Source organism: Castor canadensis, chromosome 11, assembly GCF_047511655.1.
Source record: "Castor canadensis chromosome 11, mCasCan1.hap1v2, whole genome shotgun sequence".
NCBI classification, from domain to species: Eukaryota; Metazoa; Chordata; class Mammalia; order Rodentia; family Castoridae; genus Castor; species Castor canadensis.
Window position 1 is genome coordinate 141,312,871 of NC_133396.1, and position 27,619 is coordinate 141,340,489.

The 27,619-nt window shown below is 52.7% G+C and overlaps 1 protein-coding gene and 1 long non-coding RNA gene across 4 annotated transcripts in view; both read right to left on the reverse strand.

The window, feature by feature from the left end:
• Positions 1-25,412, reverse strand: part of Coq8a (coenzyme Q8A) — a 33,907-nt gene extending 8,495 nt beyond the window's left edge. Inside the window, exons 1-5 of one of the 3 annotated variants that reach the window (XM_020170259.2) lie at positions 21,991-22,071; positions 11,523-11,643; positions 10,786-10,971; positions 8,297-8,710; positions 7,977-8,043 (exon numbers count right to left, since the gene is read on the reverse strand). In XM_020170259.2, the coding sequence (XP_020025848.1) occupies positions 7,977-8,043; positions 8,297-8,710; positions 10,786-10,962 (658 nt within the window). In that variant the 5' untranslated portion in view covers positions 10,963-10,971; positions 11,523-11,643; positions 21,991-22,071. Of the gene's footprint in view, positions 1-7,976; positions 8,044-8,296; positions 8,711-10,785; positions 10,972-11,522; positions 11,644-21,990; positions 22,138-25,263 lie in introns of those variants that run through there. The other 2 variants (XM_074048834.1, XM_020170258.2) reach the window with 2 other exon arrangements.
• Positions 71-7,970, reverse strand: LOC141413995 (uncharacterized). Its single transcript, XR_012439119.1, has 2 exons — positions 1,558-7,970; positions 71-1,373 (listed from the first exon to the last, which is right to left on the reverse strand). It is a non-coding gene; the product is annotated as an uncharacterized lncRNA (long non-coding RNA).
• Positions 25,413-27,619: the final 2,207 nt, after the last annotated feature.

A 27,619-nucleotide genomic window follows, 5' to 3' on the forward strand; every position in this document is an offset into this window, starting at 1 on the left:
CCAGGGCTGAGACAAAGAAACCCAACGTAACTGAATTTGCTAGCGACCCTATTTAGAGAACAAGAAGAAATGAAAGACTTAACAGGAGGCTTTATTTAGCCGATACGTCCAAATATCAGCGAGTGGTCATATGACGATCAGACATGCTTTCCATCTGTCAGCAAGCACGGCACGTCTTCAGAATCCGGGTGAGGGACCCTAGCACCTCACTTTGAGCAGGTCCCTGCTCAGTGGCCGACCGGCAGGAATGTGCCTGCTCTAGGCCATCCCAGGAGGAAGCAAGGCTGTGTCAGGGACGTCCTGGTGCACCGGGATGCAGGTTAAACCTTACCTCCCTCCCTCCAGCACACATTCCCTGACTTAGCAAAGTTGGTGATAACAGGCAACAACCGCCTTCACCACCGTCTGTATCCACACTCTCCTCTGTCTAGAGCAAGTCCCAGAGGAGGCCACAGAGGAGGCACCTGGTACCATGGGTCATCAACCTGGCCATGGCAAGCAGGCGCCATGCTAAGCCCTCCACAGGCAGAGGTGTGCCCTGTCACCACTGCTAGCTGGCCCTCTCAAAGGCTGTTAAACTTCCCTGGCCTCTGGACCCCCAAGCAGAGCTGGAGCTTTCCACTGGTGAGGACTGTCCTTTATGTCCAAAGGAATATTCCACAAAGGAAGCAATGCACCTCCCTCAGGACAGGCCCAGAGCCAGGCCCAGGCACAGTGGTGCCCAGCTGCTGGCAATCCTGACCTTGGCCTCCCAAATCTACCCGCTCGTGAAGCCAGAATAAACTGGCTCTGCTGCACTTGGCCCTGGCCTGACTAATTCTCAGAACTTCCTGCCCGGCTCTGTCTTCATCCAGAGCCAGGGGGACCAGGAAGCAACCCCAGGAAGATGGGTGCCTGCTGGGGCTCCCCGCGAGGACTCCCCCACCCCCACAAAGTACCAGTCCTCACAGAGCACCTCTCTGCTCTGATCTGCAATCTAGGAGTCTTGTCCCCATACAACCCACAGGCCAGTCCCTGAGAGAAACCGTCCAAAGCCACTGGGCAGCCTGGCCTCCCTCTGGACCCATAAGAGAGCACTGCCCACATCCAGAAAGTTCCTAGCTCCTCCCTTGAAAAGGGAAGCTCCACATCAAGGAAGGGCAGGAAGCAGCATCCAGGCCTGCACAGGCCCCACACTCAAGTCCATCCCTCGTCTCTCTCTCTCGGGAGGTCATGACAGCCAGCACTCAGTTGGCTTCTGCCCAGACACCAGAGTTGACAGAAAGCAAAAGCACAAAGCGCTTTCCATCTCAGGCCCTTCCTGAGCAGGCTGGATAAGAAGCACCTTGGAGCAGGACCGCCCACGTCAAAGTTCCTGGTGGCTCAGGCTCCACCTGCGTTTATAAAGCAAAGGACAGACACACGTAAGGATGAAGGGCTGAGCTGAGGACCAGGCGCTGTCCTAGGCTGCACTCCTCTTGTTTTTCAAGGTTTTTGCAGTGCTGGGGATGCAACCCGGGGCTGTGCACGCACTGAGCAGACCCCCTACCAAGCCATATCCCAGCAGGAGCCTCTCACATCCAGGGATTCTTCTGATGTGATAAGACAAGAAACAGAATGCACACAAGCTGTCCTCTGCTTCCAGGTGTTCCTGAATGCTCAGTAACCCGGTTCCTGGGGAGGGAACAGAGCAGGAAGGAGCAGTGCTGGAAGTGCCCTGAGGCTTGTTCTCAAGTACTGGGGACCTGGCCTTCCATTCCCAGAGCTGGACCAGTAAGGGAGGAGAAGACCAAACAGCCCTCTGTGTCTGCAGGGGAGGAGGGGCAAAACTACAGCTCTGACTTCCTAGTACACAACAGAGGCTGGGCTCTGGTCCTAGGGCTGTCACATACACACAGGGCCCTGGGCGGCCGGCCTAGTTCCCGGCTTAGCTCCCTCCTCTGTAACTGCAGGGAACAAACCCAAACTACTCTCCAACACAGAGCTCCTGAGGGGCAAAACACACAGACTGGCCCTTTTCAAGAACCCCTGGAAGCAGAGCAGAGTGATGTGTACAGAGGCAGCAACCTGCAGGTCAGAGCCCAGTTCTGACCCTCAGCCAAAGGTCTTCAGCCATCCCACTGCTCTCAACCAGGGCCCAGAAACTGTGTTTCATAAACTACATTGTTTGACTTATTACCCTTCATCTTGGAGCCTGACCTTTGTACTTCTGCATTATTAAAATGTTCTTTTACAAAAGGTAAAATGGTAGGAATGGTTTTTTGAAGCTCTTAGCTGGAAAAATGTTAAAAATACCATCCTCTGCCTGGTCACCCAATGTTTGTGCTTTCAGTTTTACCGCTGAGAAGGGACACACAGTCCAGGGGAGAACACAATGATTCCCAGAGATCATTTCACAGTGCCCCAGATGTCCCACAGGCTTTGGGGCAGTAAGCAACAAACTCTCAGCTTTGCATTTCAACCTTTGCCTGGATCCTAATGTGACAGCCAGTACACTGTGACTTTACCTTTAGTGACACCCAATGGAGTCTTAGGAACTATTTTTAAACACAAGGTATGCTTCTGGGAAAGAGGGATTCTTAACCTTTTGCCTTTTACAAATGATAGGCCTAAGCTGGGAGTGGTGGTACACACCTGTAATCCCTGCCTGCCAGAGGCTGAGACAGGAGGATTGCTTTCAAGGCCAGCCTGGACTGCACAGCCAGTTCCAGGTCAGCATGGGCTACGTAGGAAGCCCCTGAGACCTTGTCTCAAAAAACCAAAAACTCTTTAAAATACCTTTTAAAAATGGGTTCAGTCCCCAGCACTGCAGGAAAAAAAAACTGGGTGGGGTCCCCAAGGGTCTGTCACTCTCCTGTTCATTCTAAGTCATCACCATGCTTTTCTCACACCAGGACGTTTGTTGTCATGTGTCTAACTTCCAGGTCCCCTCTGCGGAGCCCGCCAGCCTCCTATGGCACCGCATTTTCTTCCTCCCTTCAATGCGGTTATCCCTTCCCCCTGCCCTTCACTGAGGGCTCAAACTTCCCGCGTGAAGGCCCAGTGGCCGCCACAGTGCGTGCACAAAGCAGAGCTCAACTCCCTTCAGCACATCCTCCACTGATGGCTCGTTTCTGTAATCGTCCAGGTGTCTCCCGCCTTCTGGGAGCAGAGGAGACAACAAGACATCTCTCTTGCGACTGTGATATGAAATGTCCCTGAAAGGCTTGGTCCCCAAGAAGCACAGTTCAGAGATAGGTCCTGAGAGGCGACTGGATCACAGGGCTCAAACTTCAAGTGGACTAACTTATGGATGAAACCGTAACTGAATGGACCTGGAAGTGGGGTACGGGTACAGGAGGAAGGTGACTGGGGTGTGCCCTGCAAGGGAGAATTTTTCCCCTGCATCTTTGCTTCCTGGCTGCGATAAGGTGAGTGGTCCTGCTCCACCTGAGTTCCTGCCTCGATGTTCAGCCTCACCTCGGGGCCAAGCAACCACCAACTGAAATCTCTGAAACCATGGGCCAGATTAAACCTTCTAAGTTGTGTATCTCAGGTATTTTGTTTTAGGGAAAGCTTACATATCCTCTGAGCTCCAAGACTGAAGCACAAATGGGAAAAGGGATGGAAAGTGCAGAAGAGTCCAAGAGACATAGGAAAAGGAAGAAGATCCAATGTGAGCGAAAGTGGAGTCCCAGAGAGAGAAGAAAGAGAACACAGTGTCCCCAAACTGGTGACAGACATCAAGCCACAGATTCCAGACACTCCACAAGCCCCAAGCAAGATAAATGCAAAACAAATCACAGCCCAGCATGTCACAGTCCAACTCCTGAAACAGAGGGAAACAAAATCCTAGGAGCAAAAAGATAAAATGAACAGGGAGGTTTTCCACAGACAAAATGGAAGCAAGCAAGCCAGGGTGTACTGCTCAGAGGGTCGTGTCCAGCGTGGTGCAGTCCAGACAGCGAAGAGACCTTCTGGAAAGTGCACAGACCTGCTCACACGAAAAAGGAAAGTATAAGGAGCACCAGACTGCAGAAAAGAGAAGGAAGGTTAGACCAGATTTAATTACAAACATGAAGGAAGACATAAAAAAGGTAATGTGTGCATAAATCTAAATTCTATGTGCTAACACGAAGACGACCAGGGCTGGGGTGCAGGCCAATAGTAGAAAGAGAGAAGGGAGTTCAGTACCTCTTTATAAAACATGTAGGAATAAAATGCACATCCACATTTACACAGAAAGCAAGAGGGACCATGCAGATGACGTGTTCTGAGACACAAGCCTTTCTGGGTACGGCGAAACTAAACATGTGTCCGTTGCAGGAGGTGACAGTGTGTGCAGTAATCACAAGAGGACCCACTGAAAGAACGGCAGAGGAACACAGACCACAAAGCTGACAAAGGCAGAACATACGTCGTAATTTTTTTAAAAGCCTTTTGAGTAGCTCGAAGATCAGACAGGAAAGGAGAAGAAAGGGAGAAATATAACAGATGAGTTAGCTAGTAAATAAAAATTAAAATAGTAGACATAAACCCCAAAACATCAGCAATTGCTGATAAATGTAAATGGACTACACATTCTTGTTATAAGACTAAGAAAGCCAGGAGCCAGCGGCTCAGGCCCAGAATCCTAGCTATTTGGAAGGCAGAGATCAGGAGGATCGGGGTTCGAGCCTGGACAAATAGTTCACAAGATCCCCTTCTCCAAAATAACCAGAGCAACATGGACTGGAGGAGTGGCTCAAGTGGTACAGCCACTGCTTTCCAAGTACAAAGCCCTAATTTCAAGCCCCAGTCCCATCAAAACAAAAGACTAAAATTATCAGTCTATACTTAAAACACACACACATACACCAACTATATATGCTGCTTACAAAAGGCGTATCTTAAATAAAAGATAGAAATAGAAGGAAAAAGAGATATCATGCAAACAATACCTAAAACAAAGCTGAACCACCCTGTATCAATGTAGACTTACATACAATTAAAGAAGGCCATAACAAAGTAAAAAAAGGGCGCAATCTTCAGGAGATGTAAGAACTTTAAATCTGTAGGGAACCAATAATAGAGTTTCAAAATGCATAAGTCACAAATCAAAAGTTTAAAAGAGGGATTATCCATGAATAGCATAAGGCAGAAGGATGGGTAATTATAACCCAGAGATCACAATGACCTAGTGCTCAGTTCTGACCCCGAATCCAATATATAATCCTATCTTTCACAGTCTTCTTTAACAAAGTGTAATACCCACACTATCACACTCCAACAATATCACAGCCATATGTCCCACACCCAAGCTGAAATAAGGAGTCCAGCCTCCATCTCCTCACCAATAAGGCCACTGACCTCCCCAAATGCCTGCCTGGGTGCTTTCAGTGTCCTACTTCCCTGAGAGCTAGGGCGATCCCTTTCCTTCCCACCCATCCCTTTCCTTACTACCACCCAAAAACACCTTACCCCAATGAGGGTAAGAAAGGCCAGAAGTGTTTTCAGAAGAACGGAATAAAGCCACGCTGTGACCCCTGGTCACAAGGAGGCTCCTTACACGCAGGTTTCTATCTGTGAAACCAAGGTCCTGCTGCAATGCGAGCAGTTCTCTCTATGGATGGGCGATACTAATTCTGAGCTCTCTGCTGCATCCCATTCTACTTTGCTCTGTGTGTGTGTGAGAGACAGAGAGAGAGAGACAGAGAGAGAGAGAGAGAGAGAGAGATCAAACAACCCAGGGCCTCGTGCACGGTGGTGGGACCGATAGCCAGAATAGCACATTCTCCCCGACCGGTATCTTTGCTCCCGTCCTGCCATCTCTAATCCTCAAACCCTGCCCGCCAATCACCCTGAATCGCAGCTGTGGACGGCAGCACAGACCCTCAGGATGGCTCCAGGCATCAGCAAAAGCTCCAGGGGATTCTTCTGTGGAAAGCACCCACGCAGACCAGGCTTCTCCTCCCCGCCTTGTCCCTCTGAAGCGAGCCCCCACCCTGTCCAACTAAAGGGTTCTTGTCCTTCTACACATCCTCCTACCCAACCTCCTCCACCTCAGTCTCCGTCCTCCTCAACCCGCCTCACCAGGACTTCATGGTGCTTCACAAGTTCTAACTCGCCACCTAGACTTAAGCCCTTGTTCCAGGCACAGCCTCCATCACCCAGTTCTCCTCCACAAACCCTCCCAGGAGAGGACCACACCCAGTCTAAAACACGGCAACCCCCACTTCCCAAACAAGGCTCCCCACAGACTACAGGGAGGGGAAAAGGGGCTCTCAAGAAAAACTACACATGGCCCACAAACTCACCAGGAAGAGATGACAGCCACCAGGCAACACTTTGATAAGAAATAATGTGAGCCAGGTGTGGTGGCACTCCTATAATCCCAGTACTGGGGAGGCCGAGGCAGGAGGATCACAAGTTCTAAGCCAGCCTGGGCTACACAGTGAGCCCCTGTTCAAACCTCCCATGTACAAACACAACAAAAGCTAACCGCAGCTAACACAAGTGGCTAACTCTTGGCCACTGTGCCAGCAAACACATGCCACGTCTTCCAGGGTTAGGCAGTGGCTCTCAAACTCAAATTCTGGTGGAACCCGAGGAGGTTGTGACAGTCCACGAGGAAAGGTTTCAAGAGAAATAAAGCTGTATTTTATACTAAGTTCTTATGTCAAATGTCAGGATGACAGTTGTGGAAGAGCAGCTTACACTTGGGGAAGTTGTATGCAATCGGGCTCGTGTGCTCTGTACACTGAGAACCAGTCCTCACTCAACATCAGAACCCTTCCAGGGAACTGTGTGTGGGGCCTGCCAACAGCCAGTCTTGAATGAGCAGGAACGGTGCTAGACCTGGATTTTGAACGCCCCCCGAAAGGCCATGCGCTAAGGGCTTGCTCTCCAGTGCTGAGCTACTGGAAAGTGGTGGAGCCTTTAAGAGGCAAGGCCTAGTGAGAGGAAGTTAGGCGATCGGGTGCACACTGAAGAGGGCTGTGAGACCTCAGCCCTTTCTTCTCTTTTTCTGGCTGCCATCAGGTGAACAGCTCCTCAGCCATGTGTTCCTGCCATGATGTCCTGGCCACCACAGGCCTAGAGCCAACAGTGCTATACAACCATGGATGAAACCTCTGAACTCATGAAACCAAAGCCAAAATAACCCTTTCTTCCTTTAAGTTGATTATCTCAGGTATTTTGTTACAGCAATGGAAGCTGCCTAGCAGAATGGGGTTTCCAAAGAGAAGAGGCAATAGTGGAGCAGCACAAATGACGGTGACACAGGCAAAGGGCCGACGTGATCTCGGGTCTTACAACCACTCTGCACTAGCATCACCACGAACCTTTCAGGCCTGTTACATACAGCCCAAAAATAACCACTTACCCAAGGCCACCCATGCATCGAACTGCCAAAATTGTTCCTTCCTTAGTTACACTGCCTGCAGAGCCTCCTGAGGACAGCTGTGCCTTAATGAGCTGCACTGCCAGGAGCCCATTTCAGAGTGCACCCCACAAAGGAGGCAGCCTCTCAACAGCAGCTCCATGGCCACTGGATAAGCAACAGGGAGGCCTTACGGTATGACAAAAGCAGCTTCTCACTAAGTGTCCTTCAAAGTGTACTAACAGGGCACAAGTGTGTTGGGCGCAGCAGCCACTTGAACTCCCATGCCTGCAGCACTGAAATGTCTTCAAGCAAAAGCAGCACGGGGCCAGTCTCTCGGTGTCACTCTACTGACAGCTGCAGGGCTTGGGGATGCGGCAACTGGCTTCCCAAGTGGGTGGTCTCAGGGGTAAAAGCACTGTTTAGGGCTAAATGGCCCAGTGAGAAGCCCCAATGCTGCAACTCATGGCAAGGGACTAGGGCTGAGCAAGGAGGGGCTGGAGTCCAGCAACTGGGTCATTGCCCATGGGACACCCAGCCCCCAACGATTAATACGAGGGCAGTAACCCACTGCTCCCAACCCAGATCCCCTGCCCTTCCACCTCCATGCGGGACAGACAGGGCAGGAGGGGCAGCACAGGGCACCCGGCCACCTCACCTCCAAAATTGGCTAGCCGTCCAATCCGCGTCACTGGCACCTTCCGCTCCCGAGCCCGCTCGCTGAGCTGGAGAGGAGGCAAAGAGACACGTGGGACAGGCAAACAGAACAAGGCAACCTCGGGCTGGCAGCCCCCACCCTCCCTCTCCACCCGAGAAGCCGCCCCACGGGGCAGCACTCCACCAAGAGGCCTCAAGTTCCTAAACCATGGTCTATGACCACGGCATCCAGAAAACGGCCCTGAATCCGAATGGGGGCCGACACCAGCACCACCGTGACTGGGAGCCACCCAGCCCACCCCAGGGAGTCTCCAGACGCACCATCTGCTTGTGTGGCTTGCCCTCTGGGCGAGCCTTGGCTTGCCGGGCCTTCTCAATGTCCTCAGCCGTGAGACCCCCCATGGGGGATTGGTCCTGGTGGAAGAACCTTCGCTGGGCGCCAATGGCCAAGAAGCAGTCTCTGGGGTCTGCAAAGAGCCGTCCGTTGACCCTGCCCAGAGGGGAGGCAGCCTGGCCTGGAAGCCCAGCTTCCCTAAAGAATCCGCTGGCAGCATAGGCAGGAGCCGGGCCCTCGCGGTGGGCATGACCCAGGGCTGGAGACGGCGACTGGCCTGGGGTGGAGGCAGCGGAGAAGTCCAGGGAGGCTCCAGCTGCCTGTAGGCCTGAGAACTGGACCTCGGCTTCCAGGTCATCGAAGCCCTCAGTGGCATAAGACTCTTCATACTTATCCTGTCCCTGCAGGGAGCAAAGGCCAGCATGAGAGGGGAAGGAGTAGCTGGAGCTCCTCCCTGTGTCAACCCTCCTCTTTGATTCTCCAGATGTACCACCACACTACACATAAGACCCAAGCCCCCTTCTGGGCCCAGGAGCCAGGGCAGGGCTCCAGCCTGCTTCTGCCAGGCTTACAGTCTGCCATGCCACAGAGCACCTACCACAGGCCCAGCCAGGCCAGGCACACACCTCTCCCAGGCAGACAGTTCCTTACCTCCTGGGTTTGGGGGAAGGAAAGCTTTCAGAGACAAAAATAGTCAGTGAGGGGTGAGGGGGGTGCCCAGACAGGAACCACCTGGCTTATTCCAGTCTGAACCTCACTTTAGAAGTAGGCATGCGGCTAACAGGCTCTTGCTGGAGAGGTGGTCACAGCCAGGACCAGGACTGCTTATTTCTGGCAGTTTGGGGTACAGGGGAAGGGGGCAGAGCACACCCTATGTTTTCTTTGTAAGTCCCAAAGGCCTGACCTTCGGGCCTTGTGAACCTGGATGACCCTTGAATGAGCTGCTAACCCTTCTCTATTACTACTTCATCTGAAAATAGGGCTCCCACAGTCACAGAGTGACAGAGGGTCATAGCCAAGGCCAAGGCCAAGGCCGTGCACGGAGGACATAAACAAACAGCACACACCCGGAAGGGAGGCCAATGGCCTGATTCCCTGGTACAACTGAAATGGATGAAATGTCTCAGCAACCTGCTGCTGGGAGTCAGGCAGACACAGCAGGGTGCCCCAGGGTCTGGGGAGGTGAGACTCCTTCACTGCCCATGGGAGGGGACAGACTGCCCATTACTCTTGTTTCACAAATCAAAACACACTGAGAGCTGACTGGTACGGGCACGTCACAAAAGCCAGCAAATGGCAGAGCAGGGGTCTAAGGCCAAGGCTTGCCCTGCCAGCCACCCCCAGGTAACCTACTTTGCTCAGAGTAGAAGCAAATGACATTTGGACTCAGTAGGCACCCCTCAGCCAGCAGGGAAGCTCTGGAGTGAGGAGTCTGGGGCAGGGTCCACTCCTTCCCTGTAACTCCCACGATGGCCACCTGGCCCACTGGGACTGCTCCATCTGTTGACATGGCCATGGCAAAGTATCCCATGCCTCTGTGAGTGCCTACTGAATGAGTGCATGAGCAAGTCTCTCAGAGATGACAGGCACTCAGCGTCCCAGAGTCATCAGACTCTCAGCTCCTCAGGGAGCAAGGTGAGGGGAGGAATGGAAGCAAGGCGGTCACCTGCTCAGGGGCCTCCTCCATCACGCTGGACCATCACTCCCTCCCACCTGCAGTGACTGCTGGGGAGATGGCCCCACATCTTCCAGACTCCTACCAAGCCTGACAAGGGGGGCCAGGAGGAGCTCCCACTCTCATGGAGGCAGCAGCGACAGGTCTAGCTTGTGGTCTCACCTTGGGACGACCGAGGGCACTGGGGCAAGCTCTCCCTAGGGCTCCACAGGCCCAACACCCAGCAGGAAGGCTCCTCCCCACAAAAGGATGGTCAGAGCCACAGCCCAGCACACGGAGGGTAAGAATAGGGAGCATGGCTGAGACTGGAACAAGGGCCTCGGTCCCTGACACTTAGTAGTCACAGTCTCACAGCAAACAGCTTGGTCTGTTTCCTCTTCTGAGAAATGGGGCGTGAGCATCTAGGCCTGTCCCATCCCAGGACAGTGATGAGGGACCACATGGGTACAAAAATCTCTAAAAGTTAAAGGTATCAGTGTCCGGTGACAGATGCTGCATCACCCCTGGCAGGAGGGGAGGGGCCGGACCTGACACTGACCAGAAGCCTGGGTACTGTGCCAGCCTCACACAACCGTGAGACATAAATGCTTGTTGTTCAAGCTCCCAGTCTGTGGTATCCTGTTACAGCAGCCATACCTTCACACGGAGACCACAGAAGGACAGCAGGACATGCTAGCCACTGGGTTGTCTGGTCCTGTCTGCAACAAGCCCAGCCACCGGGTGTCTGTGTCCAAGCCCCTGGCCCACCAGGCCTGCTTCCCACCAGCACCTCACACCCACTGCTGGGAGAGGCCCGCTTACCTGCACCTTCCCCAAAACCAGGCCAATCTGTTCCATAGCAGTGGACTGCAGGGTCCTGGCCGCCATGATGAGCTCCCCACCGAGGCCCAAGTGCTGCAGGTGAGTTTCCACGGCTGCCTGGGTCAGCTTAGCCAGGCCTTTGGCCACCATGATGGCATCTCCCAACAAGGCAGCCATCCTTCAGGGCTAAAAGAGAGGAGGCCAAGTCAGGGAGAGGGGCGCCACACCTCACACAGGACTGCACTCCCTCTGACCAGCTCCACACCAAGCTCTGGACCGAAGGAAACTGGTTTCTCCATTGGTCAAGGCTGACTGAGAGAGAGGGGAACGACTAAGGCCCAAGGCAGACTCTCCAGGGCAACGAGCAGAACTGAAGACAGCCGAGGCACTTCCCACGTGGTTCCTCACCTGCACCACACAGGAGGTCAAGGAGCTGGCAGCACCAGAGTTTACTGTGTGCACTGACCCTGCTCTAGTGCTCTTCCCTCCGCACCAAAACTGCGCTCTTGGTGAGGGTGTTCCTGCCCACAGTAGTCGTTTCAGAGCCCAGGGGCCACTCGTTACGCTGGTGCCTCACCCCAACCCTCAGAGGCTGGGGTACCCGTCCCTCTCCAACTACTCATGCTTTTCCCAGTGACGCCTGGGAGGGACACCCACAGACAGGGAGCAGAGCTGGTGCCTGACCCCAGGGTCAGCCCACTGTCAGCCTCCTCTAGTCACCAAGCCAATGTCTTCACCTTGCCGTCGAGATGCACAGGGTAGCACACAGGGAAGTCCCACCCGGCACGAAGAGCAAGTGGACACCAGGGTCGTGTAGACGGGGAAGGCCGCTGTAGACCTCCAGGGCACTCCCGTCCCCTATGGTGAAGCACAGGTTGTAATGTGGCCAGGGCCAAAGACGGTGTAACCCGCTGTCCACAGTGCAGCAAGGCACGGCTAGCTGGTCATTAACTGCTCCCGGGGCATGAGCAGGGGTTAAGACAAGTCCTGTGGACATGCTGGAGGCACGAAGCAAACGCAGCAGAGCCCCCCACCCCACCCTGGCACCTCCAGGAGCGTCCTGGCCACAGCAGCAGAGGACATGAGATCTGCTCCAAGTCTGGAGATAAGAGAGTCAGAAGCCAGGAGGAGAGGGGTGTAGAGGTGAGGCAGGACACATCAGGGAAACTGAGGCACGGGAAACAACAGCCAGGAACTCAGAGATAACCACTGTACTAATAAATGCTTCGATTAAAAGCCTGCAACACTACTTCTTTGCCTGAAGCCTTACACCCCTCAACAAGCTGCAGCATTTAGTGAAATGACCCACCAACTCACAAGGACAAGGTACTGCTCAAGCACAGATGACCACACATCCTCTAACCCAAGCCAGGGAAGTTTGGAGATGGTGACCATCCCTTTGAAAGAGATGGGAGGGAAAAGGAGCTTCCCCCAGGTACCATATCACACCCTGGGACTCCACTCTGCACTCCTGAGATTTACAGCAGTGAAGAAGAGTGAGCCTCACAGACTCAAAGTCTAGGACCAGGAAGAGAGCTCACAATCAGAGCTCAAAAGGGCCTGGTGCCAGCTCTCAGCTTGGAGGCCCCAACTCTGCCCGCCTAGCAGAGCACCTGCCACACACATTTACACTTTGCTCACCACCCTCAAGTCCAGGGGTAGAAGCACACCAGGCCTCCAGACCCTGGGGAGGAGGAGGCGATGGAAAGAGCTATCACAGATGTGATGGCAGAGGCAGGAGCCCAGCCACATCTGGCCAGAGGGACCCATGCCAGTGGCTCCAGAACAGTCCACCTCAGCCCAGGTCCCAGGGATCCTAGCGCCCCGTAAGTCAATCCAGATAACCAGGATAGAGACCGAAAGCCCACAAATTCTAGTAATTCCAAATCCTCACCACGCCTGCTCTCTGAAGTCAACTCTTCTCCGGAAAGTCCATCTAGGACCTGTTTAATTCAGACTGTTTTCAGGCTTAAACTCATTCTGCCTGAATTTCCCATCCAAGTTCACATAGCTCCACACTAAAGGTTCACTACAACACAGCTGGTGAGTGACTTCTGGCCCACCGCACTAATGGAAGCTTCATTTTAAAACCCCATCTGCACTCAAGCTTGTAATCCTCCTACTTGGGAGATAGGTAGGAGAGAATGAAGGGTTGGTTCAAAGCCAGCCTGGGCAAAAAGTTACAGGCCCATCTCAACAATTGTGTGCACTTGTTACCCCTCAGGATTGCAGTCCAGGCCGGGCCAGGCATACAGTGAGCCCCTATCCCAAAAATCACCAATGCAAAACGGGCCAGGGTACACTTCAAAGTGGTGGAGTGCCTACCCAGCAAGTGTGAGGCCCTGAGCTCCATCTCTATTACTGCCAATAAATAAATAAGAATCCATTTGAGGTCCTGCCGCAGGAGCAAGGCAGCTCTGGGATCCAGCAGAACCCAGCAGCAACTCTCTGAGCTCCTAAAACAAGTCCACAGCAGGCTGAAGCATGCCTACTTTACAACAATGCTTAGAAAACCAAGCAATTCAAAAGAAGGACGATGTTATGTAAGTTGAGCAAAAGCATTAAGTTCCTGCCTTTCGGAACTATCAACAGAAATGATCTTTTCTGCTATTTATTTTCCTAACCTTTTTATTTGTTTTTCCTTCTTTTTCCTAACCTTTTTAAGCTCACATATCCTACTTTCAAAATGACAAATAAGTCACCTAAAAAAAAAGAAAAAGTACAAAACCAAAGCTCCGCCCCCCTCCTGCATAAATAAATAGCTGCACCCAAGGCACCCAGGGAGCTCCAAGTCAGGGCTAAGCCTCCCTGAGACCCCAGGCCCAAAGTCGGCTTCAGTGGACAGACAGCTCTCTTGTGGGTTTCTGAGCAGAGGAGCAAAGGCTCTTTCTTCAAATCAGCAAATGTTGCTGATAAACACACCCTGCTGTTGTGAGCAGATTCCATGTGGATTTCAAAACCAGAGGCCCCCACACCCACACCTTTGGCAAACACCATTTACTGCCACGCAGGGGCCGTGCCAACCACTGAGCCCTTCCAATACAGCGGCTTTCTGCAGAAAGTCTCTGCCCTCAAGGAAGCAGCCAGGTGCAACACCAACACCTGCCCAAGGAAGCACCTTCCCTAACTTTTCTCACCCTGGTTCTCAAGAACCATTCCTAACTCTCAATCCCAATGTGACCCATAGCTCACGAACAGGCACTCCACTACAGCAGAGGGCATCTTCATGACAGCCCCACACAATTTCACACACGGACCCTGTCAGCACCATGATTTCACGTATGGGACCATCAGCAGCATCCTGCGGGGAGCCCTGCCCGTGAATAACTCTGCTCTCTGAAAGGGCCAGCGACCGCAGACCAATGAGGCCCTGGGGGGAGGGATGGGTACACACATTTGGGAAGGCCCACTAACTAGGACCAGGAGAAAAAGTCCCTGTGCCCTTCACTAACATCTCCTGCTGGGCAGGGCTGGGTGCTGCAAACCCGGGATGACCTATACCCTGGTTCCAGCACTCAAAGCACAGCAGCGCACAGGCTCATCTAGAATGGGCACAGACACCAGGAGGTGCCAGGACCACAGGCCAAGGCAGAGGAGGGACCTGCCCAAGCGGAGATGCTGTCCTCAGAGCTGGACCTGGGGCCTCAGCCTATCACGAGCCACGTGACTTAGCCTCTTCTGTCCCTTTTCAGGAGCCAGAGCGCTGGGTGGCTTACCAGGCCCCTTCTTGGTCCTAACATGCTAAACTGCTATGGAAGAAGTCAATACAATCGTTCTCTAGAGAGAGAAAGAACTGAAGTAAATGCAGCTTCCCACCTTGGGAACAGACGGTGCGAAAGAAGCCCTGACAACCAGAGTCCCCAATCTCCGTGAGGATGCCTTGCCGTGGACCTTCCTAAAGAGCTTTCAGAGCCCTTCTGCCGTGCTGCTGACACCTGCACCTGTCCCTTCTCTTCCCATGGTTCCTTTAAGATTCCAAGAAACAAGTCAGAAGGGAGTGAGCATAAAGACAACACTGTGGCCACCACAGGCTCTCAGGACTGTCCCTTCAGCCACTCTTCTGCAGAGCTCCCTAATGACCTCAGTGATACCTGGGAGGGCTAGTGATGGCTTCTACCCCTTCCCAGCCAAGCATGGCCCCTTTAAGTATAAACACCTCAATTTTATCCTCCATAACCCTTATGTCCTTGAGATTTTCCTACTTTGCTTTGAGGAAAAGGAAAAACCAGCTAACTGTTTCCTCTAAGGACTCAGAAGAATAAATGTGTATTGGGAACCCTTGTGAACCAAACTCTATGAATCGCAGATGACCCTAAGATCTGTGCTGTGTGGGCCACACCAGGGCGGGCACTCAAATACCTCAGGTACCTGACTCCAGACTTCCACCTATGGCCTCAGGGCCTCTGTCAGCGAGTCAGAAATCCCCTCCATGCTATCGATTCTCAAAGGCCAGTGTATACCAGGAAAAGAATCCCAGAGAGAAGCAGAGAAAAGGGCCTCTTCCCGTCAGCCAGTCCCAGTGAGGCCTGGTGAGTCCAGGTCTCACCAGCCACACCCCACCTCCCCCAAGACCCACACCAGAAGTGCCTGTCCCCTCTCCTTCCCAAGCCCCTCTAACTGCGTTACCTTAAAAGTGGGTATGTGTGAGAATTCAGCTATGAATCCCACAGTGTAACCACAGAATGGAATGTTACGCTATGTGGCAGGAAAGGTGTTTGTTGACAAACAAAATATCCAAGCAGGTCACAAAACAATGCCAGAGACTAACAACTCATGGCTTCCTCGGGGTGGCCGGATGTTCAATTCTGTCAAAATTCTTCATTTCTTTTATACTGTCAAAAATCTTCTACAGAGAACATGAACTAGTTTTACAATATTAAAACTGTCACAGTAATTTTAAGTATCTTTAAAGTTGCAAAATGAGCAACTGTACACATAAAGGTGCAAGTTTGCAAAGCTACCCTACATCCTCCCGGGCCTGCCCAAGGGGGGTGGCAAGAGTCAAAGTACGCCTGGAGGCCCTCAGCTAGCGCAGTCCCGAGACAGAGGGCACGGCGGAGGCTCAACTGCCCTTCTCAGAGGGCGGTGAGAAAACTGCCTGGCACAGGCCCTTCCTCGCCACTGGCCCTGTGTCAAAAGACAGAAATAGTTCCTGGGGGTTCACTCCCTGCCCTCCTCGCCAAGAAAACCAGGATCCTGGCTTAATTCTCCAACAGGTGCAGTGACCACATTTTCTCAACCAAGTATTACATGACAGTGTTCCTCCAGGGCAAACCAGGTTCCTGCAGTCCACTTCTGTAAATAAAACCTTACCCAGCCACAAGGTCCACTCATTACTGCCTGCAGTCACTCACTCACACATGTGGCTGGGTTTTTGGTTTGGTTTGGGGGCACAATTGCAGAACTGAATGCTAACAAGGAGATCTGTGGCCTACGAAGCCCAGCACCTTCACTACCTTGTCAACTTCAATTCTAGGTCGCAGGGTAAATGATGACCACAGTCACCCCAGGGGGTCTGCAAGTCACCAGCTATGTAGCAGAGCTACCCTGCTCCTGACCCAAGCTAGGACTCCACCCCACGGGTCACCCAGAGGCCGGAGCCCACCTTCTCCTGACCACCGCTTACTGGATTATCCAGGGCAGGAGGCCTTCAGCCCTCCTGGTGAAGAGGTGAGGCCTGAGTGTAGGCAGGGGGCATCAGCTGCTAACCTCCTATTCATCTCTCCTCCTCTTTCAGTCATAACTGCTGCCCCTCACTGCCCCCACCCTAAACTGACAAGCGCCACTGTCAGTCCCCACCTACCACCCATCAGCCCTCGCTCCAGTACTTTCATGGGGTCCCTAACAAGAGCCCCTGACAGGTAGGCACTGGCTGTGGGCCCATGTCTGGAGCATGACAGTGGCAACTGGAATGGCCCAGAGGCAGACAGGGATGCAAGCCCCACACAGTCACTCTTGCCCCTGAATGGGGGGAGGGGTGGGCAGCTCCTGGTGAGCCACACAGGCTAGCCTGTCCCCTACCCCACCAAGAGGTCAGTGACCAGAGCTGCCCACCATGGACCATGGTCTGTAACCACAGCCTTTGAAGGGCCTGGAGCCTCACCTGGAAAGGTGAGGCGTTTCTGGGCCTCAAGCCGCCTTCAAGGCTAAGGACGTCCCGTTCTCTCAAAGCTGCTTCCGGACCACTGGGCTTTTTCTTGGAGGTGTTTACAAACCCCACAACCCCGTCCTAACACACACAGAGCATGCTGGGCACAGGCACGAGGACACGCTCCACGGATGAATTTATCAAATTCCCAAATGTTTTAATTTGGTGAGGAGTGAAGCAGCACGGCAGAATGCACGCTTAGATCTGTGCGTGCTAAGCAGACTCGGGCCCAGTGTGCAGCTGAGGCAGCAAAAGCACAGGCAGGTTAAGAATTTGCCGAAAGTCACACAGCTTGTAAGAAAAGTGAGGACCTGAATCCGCCATGGCCCGGGAGCTAGGCAACCTGGTTAACAGGTAGGAGGAGAAAAGGAGCCAAAGCCACCATTCCCTGCAGAGTAGATTAAGCTATTCTCACCACTCCCTGGAGTGTGGCCTTGTGGTAGACACTAGGTTGGTGGGTGGGGGGATAAAAGCCACAGCAGGTGAAGGCACAGACTCAGGTGGTAGTCCAGAGGAACAGCACGGTCCACAAACCTGCACAGGCAGGTGACAGGGAATCAAGTGGCCTCTCCTCTGCTGTGCAAACCTAACTCTAACTCTACTGCCACCTACCCAGGCGTGAGGGCCTGACATGGTTCCATTTTCTGACCACTCACTCCAGTTTTCTGGAGTGAACATTAAAAATATTTACATCAGGAAGTGACACTGGTGATGACACCAAGACCTGTGGAGCTGGTGACTTGGGCCTGAACCTTGACTCTGCCCCCAACTTGCCAGTGTGACCTCGGTCCAATCACGTAAGCTTGGCTTTGAGCCTCAGTTTCCTCATCTGTTCCTGAGGATCAGATAAGCACAGATCATCCACACGGCAGGAGCTCTGCACCATGAGCTGGTGTGACTGCAACCACACAAACGCTCTGGACCTAAGTGCAGATGTGAGACCGAAGGGGGCAGGGGTGCGCTCGCTCACTCTGCTCTCCATGCTAGGCCCAGGGTCTTGTCTGAGTCAGGGGGAGGACAGGGAGGACAGGTTGGCTCACTCTCAGGCTTAAGACTGTGACAGGAGCCCAACTCCATAGGGGCACTCCAGTATGCTGATGGCCAGCTTAGAGTGCCTTAGCAACACTGGACACAAATGCCCGCCAGCACTCCTCACAACCAGGTGTCAACAACCGTTCTCTCCATCCACAACTGCCCTATCTTCAGCACGAGATTTGTGCGTGCCAACTCAAACACCTTCTCCTGGTGCGCACCAACACAGCCTCGATTTGCCCTTCCCGACTAAGAGGAGACTCAGAGGGGAGGGGAAGGCAGCTGCGGGCAGGTCTGCCCTTCCATCAACAGGACAACCAGGGCAGCATGCACAAGACACACAGTGGACCCAGCTGTGGCACAGCACCATTCAGCCTTTTGTCAGCCCGGTGCTGACTGCAAATAGCACCTTAGGGGGCAAGAGCCTCAGGGAGGCGTTTGCTGAAGCACCTGTCAAGCAGCAATGGCCTGCGGCTACCAGACCAGAGCCATGCCAGAAGAAAACATGCCACAGAAAACATGCCAGAGACACCCACGCTGCAAGTGACCCCAGGTTCTGGGCTAACAAGGCATTTCATTTCATGTGGACAGTCCCCAGTGCCTATCACCCAGTCCAGTGGATAGCAGGGCTGCTGCCACAAGGTCCTCCAGTTCCTGGACAGCACATATAACGTGATGAGGGCCATTGGGAAGACTGATAGAGAGGCCAGGATTCCAGGCCCAGCTCGGCCACCAGCCATGTATGACCTCAGGCACAGCAGGTGCCCTCCTCGGGCCTGGTGCCTCTTTTCTTCAATTGGAACCTGAGGCAGTTGACTTAGATGACCTCTCGTCCAGAGATCAGGACAGCACCCCTAGAGCACACAGGCTGACAAGAAGCCACAAGAGCCAATTTCAGAAAATGGGCTTTAACAGGGTCTGGAAAAAATAAGGCTCAAAAGAATTAAGTAGGGACCCTCTAGGCATGCTGGAGGCAGATCCCAGCAGACCTCTTCGGCATTCCCAAAGGTGGAGTGGAAAGTCTATGGCTTCACTCAGGACGCGCCTTTGGGGATGTCCAGTGAGTGGTGCGAGGCAGGAAGCAAGGAAACATCTCCTTGCTGCCCCTTTGCACACGTGCACTGACATGCACACAGGTGCACTACTAGGAACAGCTAGCTCCTCTGAGGACGACTGGAGCAGGACCAGGAGGGCACCTAAGGCAGAAGTCAGCCTTCCTTTCTCTTCAGGCCGCCCCCCCCACCGGCCTACCCGTCTCTCCCACGCTAAGCACGGGGACTCACTCCCGTATCAGACCTCCATGTTTCTCCCAAAACGGAGGCAATCAGACCTGAGACCCTCCAATTCCTGGCCTCTCATCTCAAAGCCTTAATCAAGCAGGACCTTAACCCTACTGTGCCCGCCCCTCAGCCCCTCTCTTGCACCAGATACAGGCAACCGCCTGTTGGCTCTGCTTCTCCTCCATGGCCTGAGGCCAGGGGCACAACGCATACATGTCTCTCTGGCTGCCCAGCCAGCCTGTGACACCTGACACCTCAAGCCAGTGGGTCTCCTCAGCTCGCCCTGCTACCCTGCACAGCATTTCCTACCAGTTCACATCTTCCAAAAGCTCTCTCAGCTTCCTTCCAGGCTTCCCTCCTCCACAGCAGGAGTCCCAGGTGAGTGTGCTGTCTTCCTGTGCCTCTCCAAGGACTGTGTGACTAGGTCTCCCCATTCTCAGGCTAAGCAGACCCTCTCAACCACTTAAGCCATTTCTAGAACAAACCAAGTTACTCACATTGGTACCACATCACCCACTGAATCCCACAGGCAGCTACCAAGGCACATGGGGAACTCTGGAAGGTGACAGAATGATTGTACACCTTGACTGTGAGGCTATAGGTACCTGTCCAACTGTGCAGAACTGCACACTAAAAAGGATGAATTCACTGCATGCAAACTGTATCTTAATAAAAAAAAAAAAGACGGAAAAACATCCCTACAGGCACTAGCCCCATCATGTCTAACACCACATCACACCTTCCCCCAAATGAGCTCCTCCACTCCATGCCCCAATGCAGTACTGACACCATCACCCAACCCCTCCTCCCAACTGGAACGCTCAGCCCTGTATCCAGCAGGTCTAGAAATCCTACCTACATCTATCCACTTGTCTATGCCTTGAGTTCTGCACCCCTCTCCCCAACTCCCACTGGGACTCAGGCTACCCTCACTTCTCACAAGCCACCTCCCACACGTACAACTCCAGAAAAAAACAGGACCCCTGAGCTCCCCACTCCCTCAGGGCCCCCCTTTCCATGGCTCACCCCAGTTCCTGACTGTGTAACAAGAATGGCAAAACTATTTCCAGTTGTCAAGTCAAGACAACTCTAAATATTACTGTCTAATTTTGCACACGGCTCTTGTTTCAACCAACAAAGATAATGACTCAGTGTCCGTGGCTCCTGATGGAAAATTATCCTGCCAAGTTCCAAACTTCGCAGACTTCTCCAAACTTCTCTTTGAGAAAGGAGAAGTGTCTGCCCTTCCTTTTCCACAGGTAACAAAGGGCTCCCCCAAGGCTCCCAAGTGACCAAGGAGTGTTGCAGGAAAATTCAGATTCATCCCCACAGGAGCAATTAAGAAACAGAAATTCCTGGTGGTGACTTGGGATGTTTTTTCTTGCCTTGGTCAATAATCATTGTTTTATTTTTTTAGCTATTTTAATTAGCACATATTAATTGTACAACGTGAAGGATTTAACTTCCACACGGGCATATAATGCACTTTGATCATATTTCACCCTATTACTTTTTTATCTCCCCACCTCGACCGTCCCTTTTTTAAACTTAGTGGAAATGTTCACATGGGTTCGTTATGACCCTGACTTATGTGCACGCAGTGTACTTCGATCATACTCTCTCCTGTCTTTTCTCTTATAATCTCTGTGCGGTTTTGGTTGTTGTTTTGTTTTGTTTAAGATGCTCATCACTTTGAGACTTAAAAGTTTGGGGCATAAATTCTGGGTTACACTGAAAGCAAAATGTAGACTCAGAAATAAGGCATCTTTCTCTGCACAAGACGAAATGGCTGTCTGTGACAGTGCTGCTTCAGTCAACTACAAAAGAACTCCGCGAGTCATACCCGTGTCCACTCCCGACAGGGCTTGGCGGTGGGTATGTAGACATGAATGTACGTGCACACGTATGCTTGGAACACAGCCAGACCTTCCCTGCAGACACAGGCCTGACCTCCTCCCAACTCCAGGAGACCGAGTCCCAGCAGCCCCTGCAAGATGAGCCGCCGTCGCAGCATGACAACTGGCAGGCGGGCATGGACGCGCGTTCCAGGGCCGTGGCGTGCCCAGCTCCACCGGCCCGCCACGCAGGGCCAGGGCCCAGGTGAACGTGCGCAAGTTTTCCAAAGGGCTGCAGGCCGGACCAGGCTGGGAGGCTGCACACGAGCCTGCGGGCCTCCCTCCCGGACGCCCGGCCCCGGCCCCGGCCCTGCAGCGCGCCTGGGAGAATCGGCCACGTGAAGGCTCGAGACCAACCCAAAGCACACGAGACCAGCAGCGTCCGAAAAGCGGGAAGCGGGATCCGAGACAAGGGAAGGGAGGGCAGGCCCAGGAAGGGCCCTTCCGCAAGTGCACCCCAACCCCACCTGTGAAACTCAACAGCTGGCCGCGGCCACGGAAGCCCAAGTCCCGACACAGCCGCAGCCCGAGGCGGTCGGAGCCGCACTCGCCGCGCTAGGGGTCGGGAGGTGAGCGAGGCGTCCCGAGAAAGCGCGCAGGGGGACCCGGCGAGGCCGCCCGCGCCTCCGCTTCCTCCCCGAGGCAGGCCCGGGGTGGGGCTGGGCGGGAGACGCCGCAGAGCCCCGCCGATCCCCGGGGTCCGATCCCCGGGGCGCGCCCCCCGCGCCGCGCCGCGGAGCTCAAAGGGAAGGGAAACTTGCAACGGGAAGCCGCGCTGCCACTTGCGGCTGCAAGAAGGGCAGGGCCCGGGAGCGGCGAGGCCCGAGCACGCGGCGGGCGGCAGCCTTACCCGGCTGCAGGAGCTGGGATCGCGGGTCACCTTCGCGCCGCCTCCGCGCGCACGACACTGCGCCGGCGCCCAGCACGCGTTCGGGATCTGTTTACCAACTCGCCCGCGTCCGGAGGCCCAGTTCCCTGGCCCCGCCCCCAGACTCTCCCATTGGCTGCGCCGCGTCGCCAGCCCCATGCTGCAGGCCGCAAGAGAGCGTGCTCGGCCCGTGCGCACTGCCTGCAGCCAATAGAGAGCGAAGGCGGAGCGACAACAGCCAATGGGAGGCCGCCGTAGCGGATCCTTTTTCCCCCCCCTCCCTCCTCCGCCCCGCTGCCCTTTCCCCTGGTTAAGAAAGAGGCGACGGTGGCGCGCGTGCGCATTGATAACTGGCACTTTCTTTTGGGACCGTGGCCTTGGTGGCCACGTGTAGGTCACCTCAAGTACTGACGCTTCCCGGGCCTCCGAAAGGACCCTAGAAGGAAGACGGCGGAAGGGGCCGGTGAGGCCGCAGAGGCCTCCCCGCAGCTGATCCGCTCGATGGCTGCTGGGAGATCGCGGTGGCACCCCACTTCCCGGCCCCCCGGCTTTGTCCTGCGCGTGCTTGGCGAGGCCAAACGGGGGCCCTGCGGCTCTTGGGGCGTCAGGGCCCCTCCCGCCCGTCTCTGCCCCCCCAGACCCACCAGGATGCGCGGCCGCACCCCAAAAGCAGCAGCCCACCTGACCCGACTGGAACCTCCGAAGCTATGAGCCAAAATAAACCTTTCTGCTGCGATGATCGCGGGCATTTTGTCACAGTAATGGAGAGCCAGCGACACGCAGGCCCTGCCTCGCCACACCCCTGAAACTCCTGACCTGTGGCCAGGGGTCAGTTCTCAGGTAGCGCCCTTGGTCCCTCCCCCCTCCCTAGGGGGTCGACCTCGGTGACAGTCAACAAAACTCTAGTTAGAATTAGTAGATACAAAGCTGCCCCTATATAGCTCCATTTTATATAAATTACATCTTTACCAATTACATGCCCGTCAATTCCAGTTTGATGGTCTATATATTATTGGTTCATAAATCAAGAGAAAAAATAGAAAGAACAAAACATAGTTATACTGCCTCATAATTACCTGTGTGGTTTCCCTTACTAGCATCATTTCATATGGGTTTTTGTAGTGAGTAAGGTCCTTTCATTTCAGCCTGAAGGATTTGCTTTCTTTACTTAATCTTAAATAAATAGTGTTGCTCAGGCTGGTCTTGGCTTTGTTGGCTCAAGTGATCCTTCCACTCCATCTCCCGAGTAGCTGGCACTGCAGGTGTGCTGCACCCACTTAAGCCATTTTCTGTGTCTTACAGGGAGGTCTGTGGGTGCTTAATTCCCTCCGCTTTTGTTTATCTTCTCTTTCCTTTCTGATAGTTTTTGTTCGGTATGGAGTGCTTAGTTGACAGTTTTCTTCTCAAGCACTTTACATATGACACAGCCTTCTGGCCTCCATGGTTTCTGGTAAGGCATCAGGATCTTTGTTCATGAGTTGCTTTTCTCTCACTGTTTTCAAGATTGTCTCCTGGGCACTTCGTAGCTGGGCCCACATGGGTCTGAGTTCTTCCTAGAGGAATTTAGAGCACACCAGCACAGCAGGTGAATGAATACTTGGAGCAAAACTAGGACAGTCTCTGCCCTTGTTTATTTTTTCCATCTCTCTCTCTCTCTCTCTCTCTCTCTCTCTCTCTCTCCTGGGACTCCTATTGTATGTACATTTGGTGATTGATGGATCCCACAGATTTCCCAGGTTCTTCATTTTTCTTCACTCCCTTCCCTTTCTGCCCCCAAACTGGATCACTTTAATTGACTTCTTTTCAGCTGTGCTGATCCTTTCTCCAGCCTGCTCAACTGTGCTGCCCAGCCCCACTAATGAAATTTCCATTTCAGTTTCTGTGTTTTTCAATCCAGAAGATTTGATTACTTTTTATTTATTTTTGGGGGTGTGTACTGGGGTTTGGACTCAGGGCTTCACACTTGCTAGACAGGCTCTATCACTTAGCCACTCCACCAGCTTTATTACTTTTCAGAACTTACTGATCTCGCCTATTTTGTGAGACGTCATTCTTGTACTTCATTTTTTCTTACAGACGTGGCTTTGTGTAGCTGTCTGAGTTATAAGTGATCTGAAGTCTTTGCCTAGGTAGCACAATGGGTTTTTTGCCTTGTACATGAGCTGTCCTCTCTGTATCTTTGTTTTGGAAAATTGGATTTTTAAAAAATAACACAATGTGGCATCTTTGTAAATCAGCTTCTCCTTCTTCCCCAAGGTCTGTAGGTGTTTTTTATAGTTAGTTCTTTCTAAACTAATACGTAATGTCTGTGTTTTTTGTTCTATTCGGCCACTGATATCTCTACTCAGCTTACTGTCAGCTAAGACAGCTTTCCACTAATATCTGGAACCAGTAGTTCACCTGGACATTGCCAAGGGGCTGTAGATGCTTGTTGGAGCATGACCTCAGTAGTCAGCCAGACAGCTGTCAGCTTTGCCTCATGCTCTTCCTGTGTGCACGTCTTCAGGTCACGCAGAGGTGAAACCCAAGGGCGTCCTGAGCACATGGCCCTAGCGCCATACATGGCCTTCTGGATCCAGGGACACATGGACCTCTTATTTTATTGTTTCCCAAGCTGTTATCCACTACCTCAGGCAGCTGAAGTTAAAAGATATGCGTGTCTTTTTTTTTTTTTTTTTGACAAAGTCTCTCTGGGGAAAAGACTTTTCGTGGGTGAGCTGAAGTCAGATCAAGTACAGACAGCCTTGCAAGCAAAGTCTTCCAGGGAACCATGGGGACAGGAAAAGCAATGACAGTTCTCTGAGCATGAGAATTTGCACGTTTTGCAGCTCTGCTCCGCACTCTTGAGGTGGCAGCCTAGGGATGCAGACCGTCACCAGTCAAGACCTCCCCTTAGCTGGAGCTCAGGGACAGGGGAGTGGGGCTGCCACAAGGCTTGGGTCAGCTGCAGAGCTCTGGACAAAGTGTGCCCCAGCTGTCCGTGCCAGTTTTCCATCGTTTTTATAGAGGACAGAATGTTCAGAGGTCTTTCCTCTGCCATCTTTGCTGACATCCTCCCGCCTCCTTGAAACAGGTGTTGACTTGTCCCTGGGACATTGTCTGCTGCTTCTCCTCTGTGAACCATGGCTTCTTCCATCACTTGACACCAAAAACCTCAGCATCCCAGGCTCCTCCCTTTCTATCTGCCTCACATCAGGTCCGAGGGTAATCTGCCACTCCATCTGCAAAACACCTGCTGAGTCGGGAAACACTTACCTCAGCATCACTGCTGCCCCAGGCCAAGCCAGCGCCACCTACCACCTGCACCATTTCAGTAACCTCATCTTCCGACAGTGATCCTTTGTTTTAAAGCAAAAGACAGACCCTGGTTTCTAGGCTCACATGTCACTCAGCACACCTTCCGTGGCTGTGGGAAACTCACCTTTGCTCACCCTGGGAAGCTTCGGGCACTGCCCCCTGCCCTCTCCTCCCACTTGACCCAGCCTTGACCTCAGGGTGTTCTGCCATGCTACGTGCAGTCTCAGTACAGAGGGCTGGCGCCTGCTCTTCCCTCTGCCTGGACGCTTTGTGCAGGTCTCTCTCAAAACGTCGCCTATCATCCTACTGAAGTAGGACCCAGCTTTAAGGGGGATTTCCACTTCCTTATTTTGCTTCATTTTTCTTTCTTGGCAGTTCTGGGATTTGAAACTAGGGCCTCAGGCTGGCCAGGCAGGCACTCTACCACTTGAGACTTGCCCCAGCCCTTTCTTTAGTTATTTTTCAGATAGCGTCTTGCATTGTTGCCCAGGGCTGACCTCAGACCCCAATCCTCCTACTTGCAGCCTCCTATGTAGCTGGAATTGCAGGTGTGAGTCACAGGTGTTAAGATGGGAGCCTCACTAGATATTATTGGTTTTGTTACTGTCTCTCCCAAGCAGAATGTGAGTTCCATGAGAGCAAAATTTTGTTCTTTGTTTCACCACTATGTCCCCAGCACTGGTAACAGCCACTGGCAAACAGCGAGTGCTCAATAAATACTTAGGATTAAGAACACGGACAATGGAGCCAGAGAGCAGGGTGAGAATCCCAGCTCACACACCAACTGTGTGGCCCTAGACTAACTAAACGTTCTGTGCCTCAGTTTCCCCCTCTGTAACTCTCGTACATCTAATAGGGCTGTTGAGACTAAGTGGATAGATGCGAAGTGCACATGTACCATGAAAACACTATGTAGTTTTAGTTACTTTTACTTGGTAAATAAGTGCATTACACTACATGTCATGCATTCAGCAAGATATTAATATCCTAAATTGTTACCATACATGTCTGAAAATTACTTACAAATACTGAAATTTAAAAACCAGATTGGAAGAACCGATGGGGCCACCTGACTCGTTAGCTGTCGTGCCTCCAGTGCCTTCAAACCATCGTGATATCCCTGGCCTGCAATACACGCCAAACATCAGCTGGCTTGATAATCTCACCTCCTGTACGCTGATGTTCCTAACCCGACTGCTGATTTACACCTGCCAGCTGCAGCGTTCTGTCTTTGACGTTGAACTCTAGGGGGAGAGCTTTGTGAGAAGCTGCTCGATGACCACGTCAGGTCTGTTTCCACGCTCCCAGTGCCTCGTCGTGGTCAACGGCAGTACTCTCTGTGCTCCTGAGCCCTTGGTGGTACTGACAGTGCAGCTGAGAATAAACGCAAGCCGCAGCCACATGGTTGTCCAAACCCCTGGCAGGCGGACTTGTTTCCAAGCAGGAAGCCTGAGTGACAATTGTAGCCCGATGCTGCTCTCCACAGCCACCCGCCTGTCACCCACCCCTGCCTCTCAGGGGGCCACACAGTTGGTGTGTGAGCTGGGATTCTCACCCTGCTCTCTGGCTCCATTGTCCGTGTTCTTAATCCTAAGTATTTATTGAGCACTTGCTGTTTGCCAGTGGCTGTTACCAGTGCTGGGGACATAGTGGTGAAACAAAGAACAAAATTTTGCTCTCATGGAACTCACATTCTGCTTGGGAGAGACAGTAACAAAACCAATAATATCTAGTGAGGCTCCCATCTTAACACCTGTGACTCACACCTTTCTCGTTGCAGGAAAACAATCCTTCAATAATTCTTTGATTCACTGAATACAGGGAAGTGAAAATAATTCAGATTCCAGGGCTGGAGCTGGAGCTCACACGTGCCCAGCCTGTGCGATGTTCTGGGTTCCATCCCAGCCCTGCAAAAAAAACCAGCCATCCAGATTCCACAACTGCTTTAAATACACAAATTTCTCATCACACCTGCACAAGTCACTGCTTGAGAAATGCTGGACTAAGTGACCACCCCCTCCCCCCCATTCCCTATTTCTAAAAAAGCTTTTAAGTATTTTAACAAATTGATTTCACTCTTTCACTAGGTAATACATACACTTAATTCTTCTTTTATTGTTTTTTTTATTAGCATACATTAAAGGTAGTACACTTAATTCTTAAACAATTTATTTCAAAAATGTTTGCTGTGGCCAGGCAGAGGCAGGGGGATTGCAAGTTCAAGGCCAGCCTAGCTACACAGCAACACTATCTCAAAAAAAGTTTGCTGTGACATCTCCCATAACTCCATCCAGCCCCTACCTGCTTCCCAGCC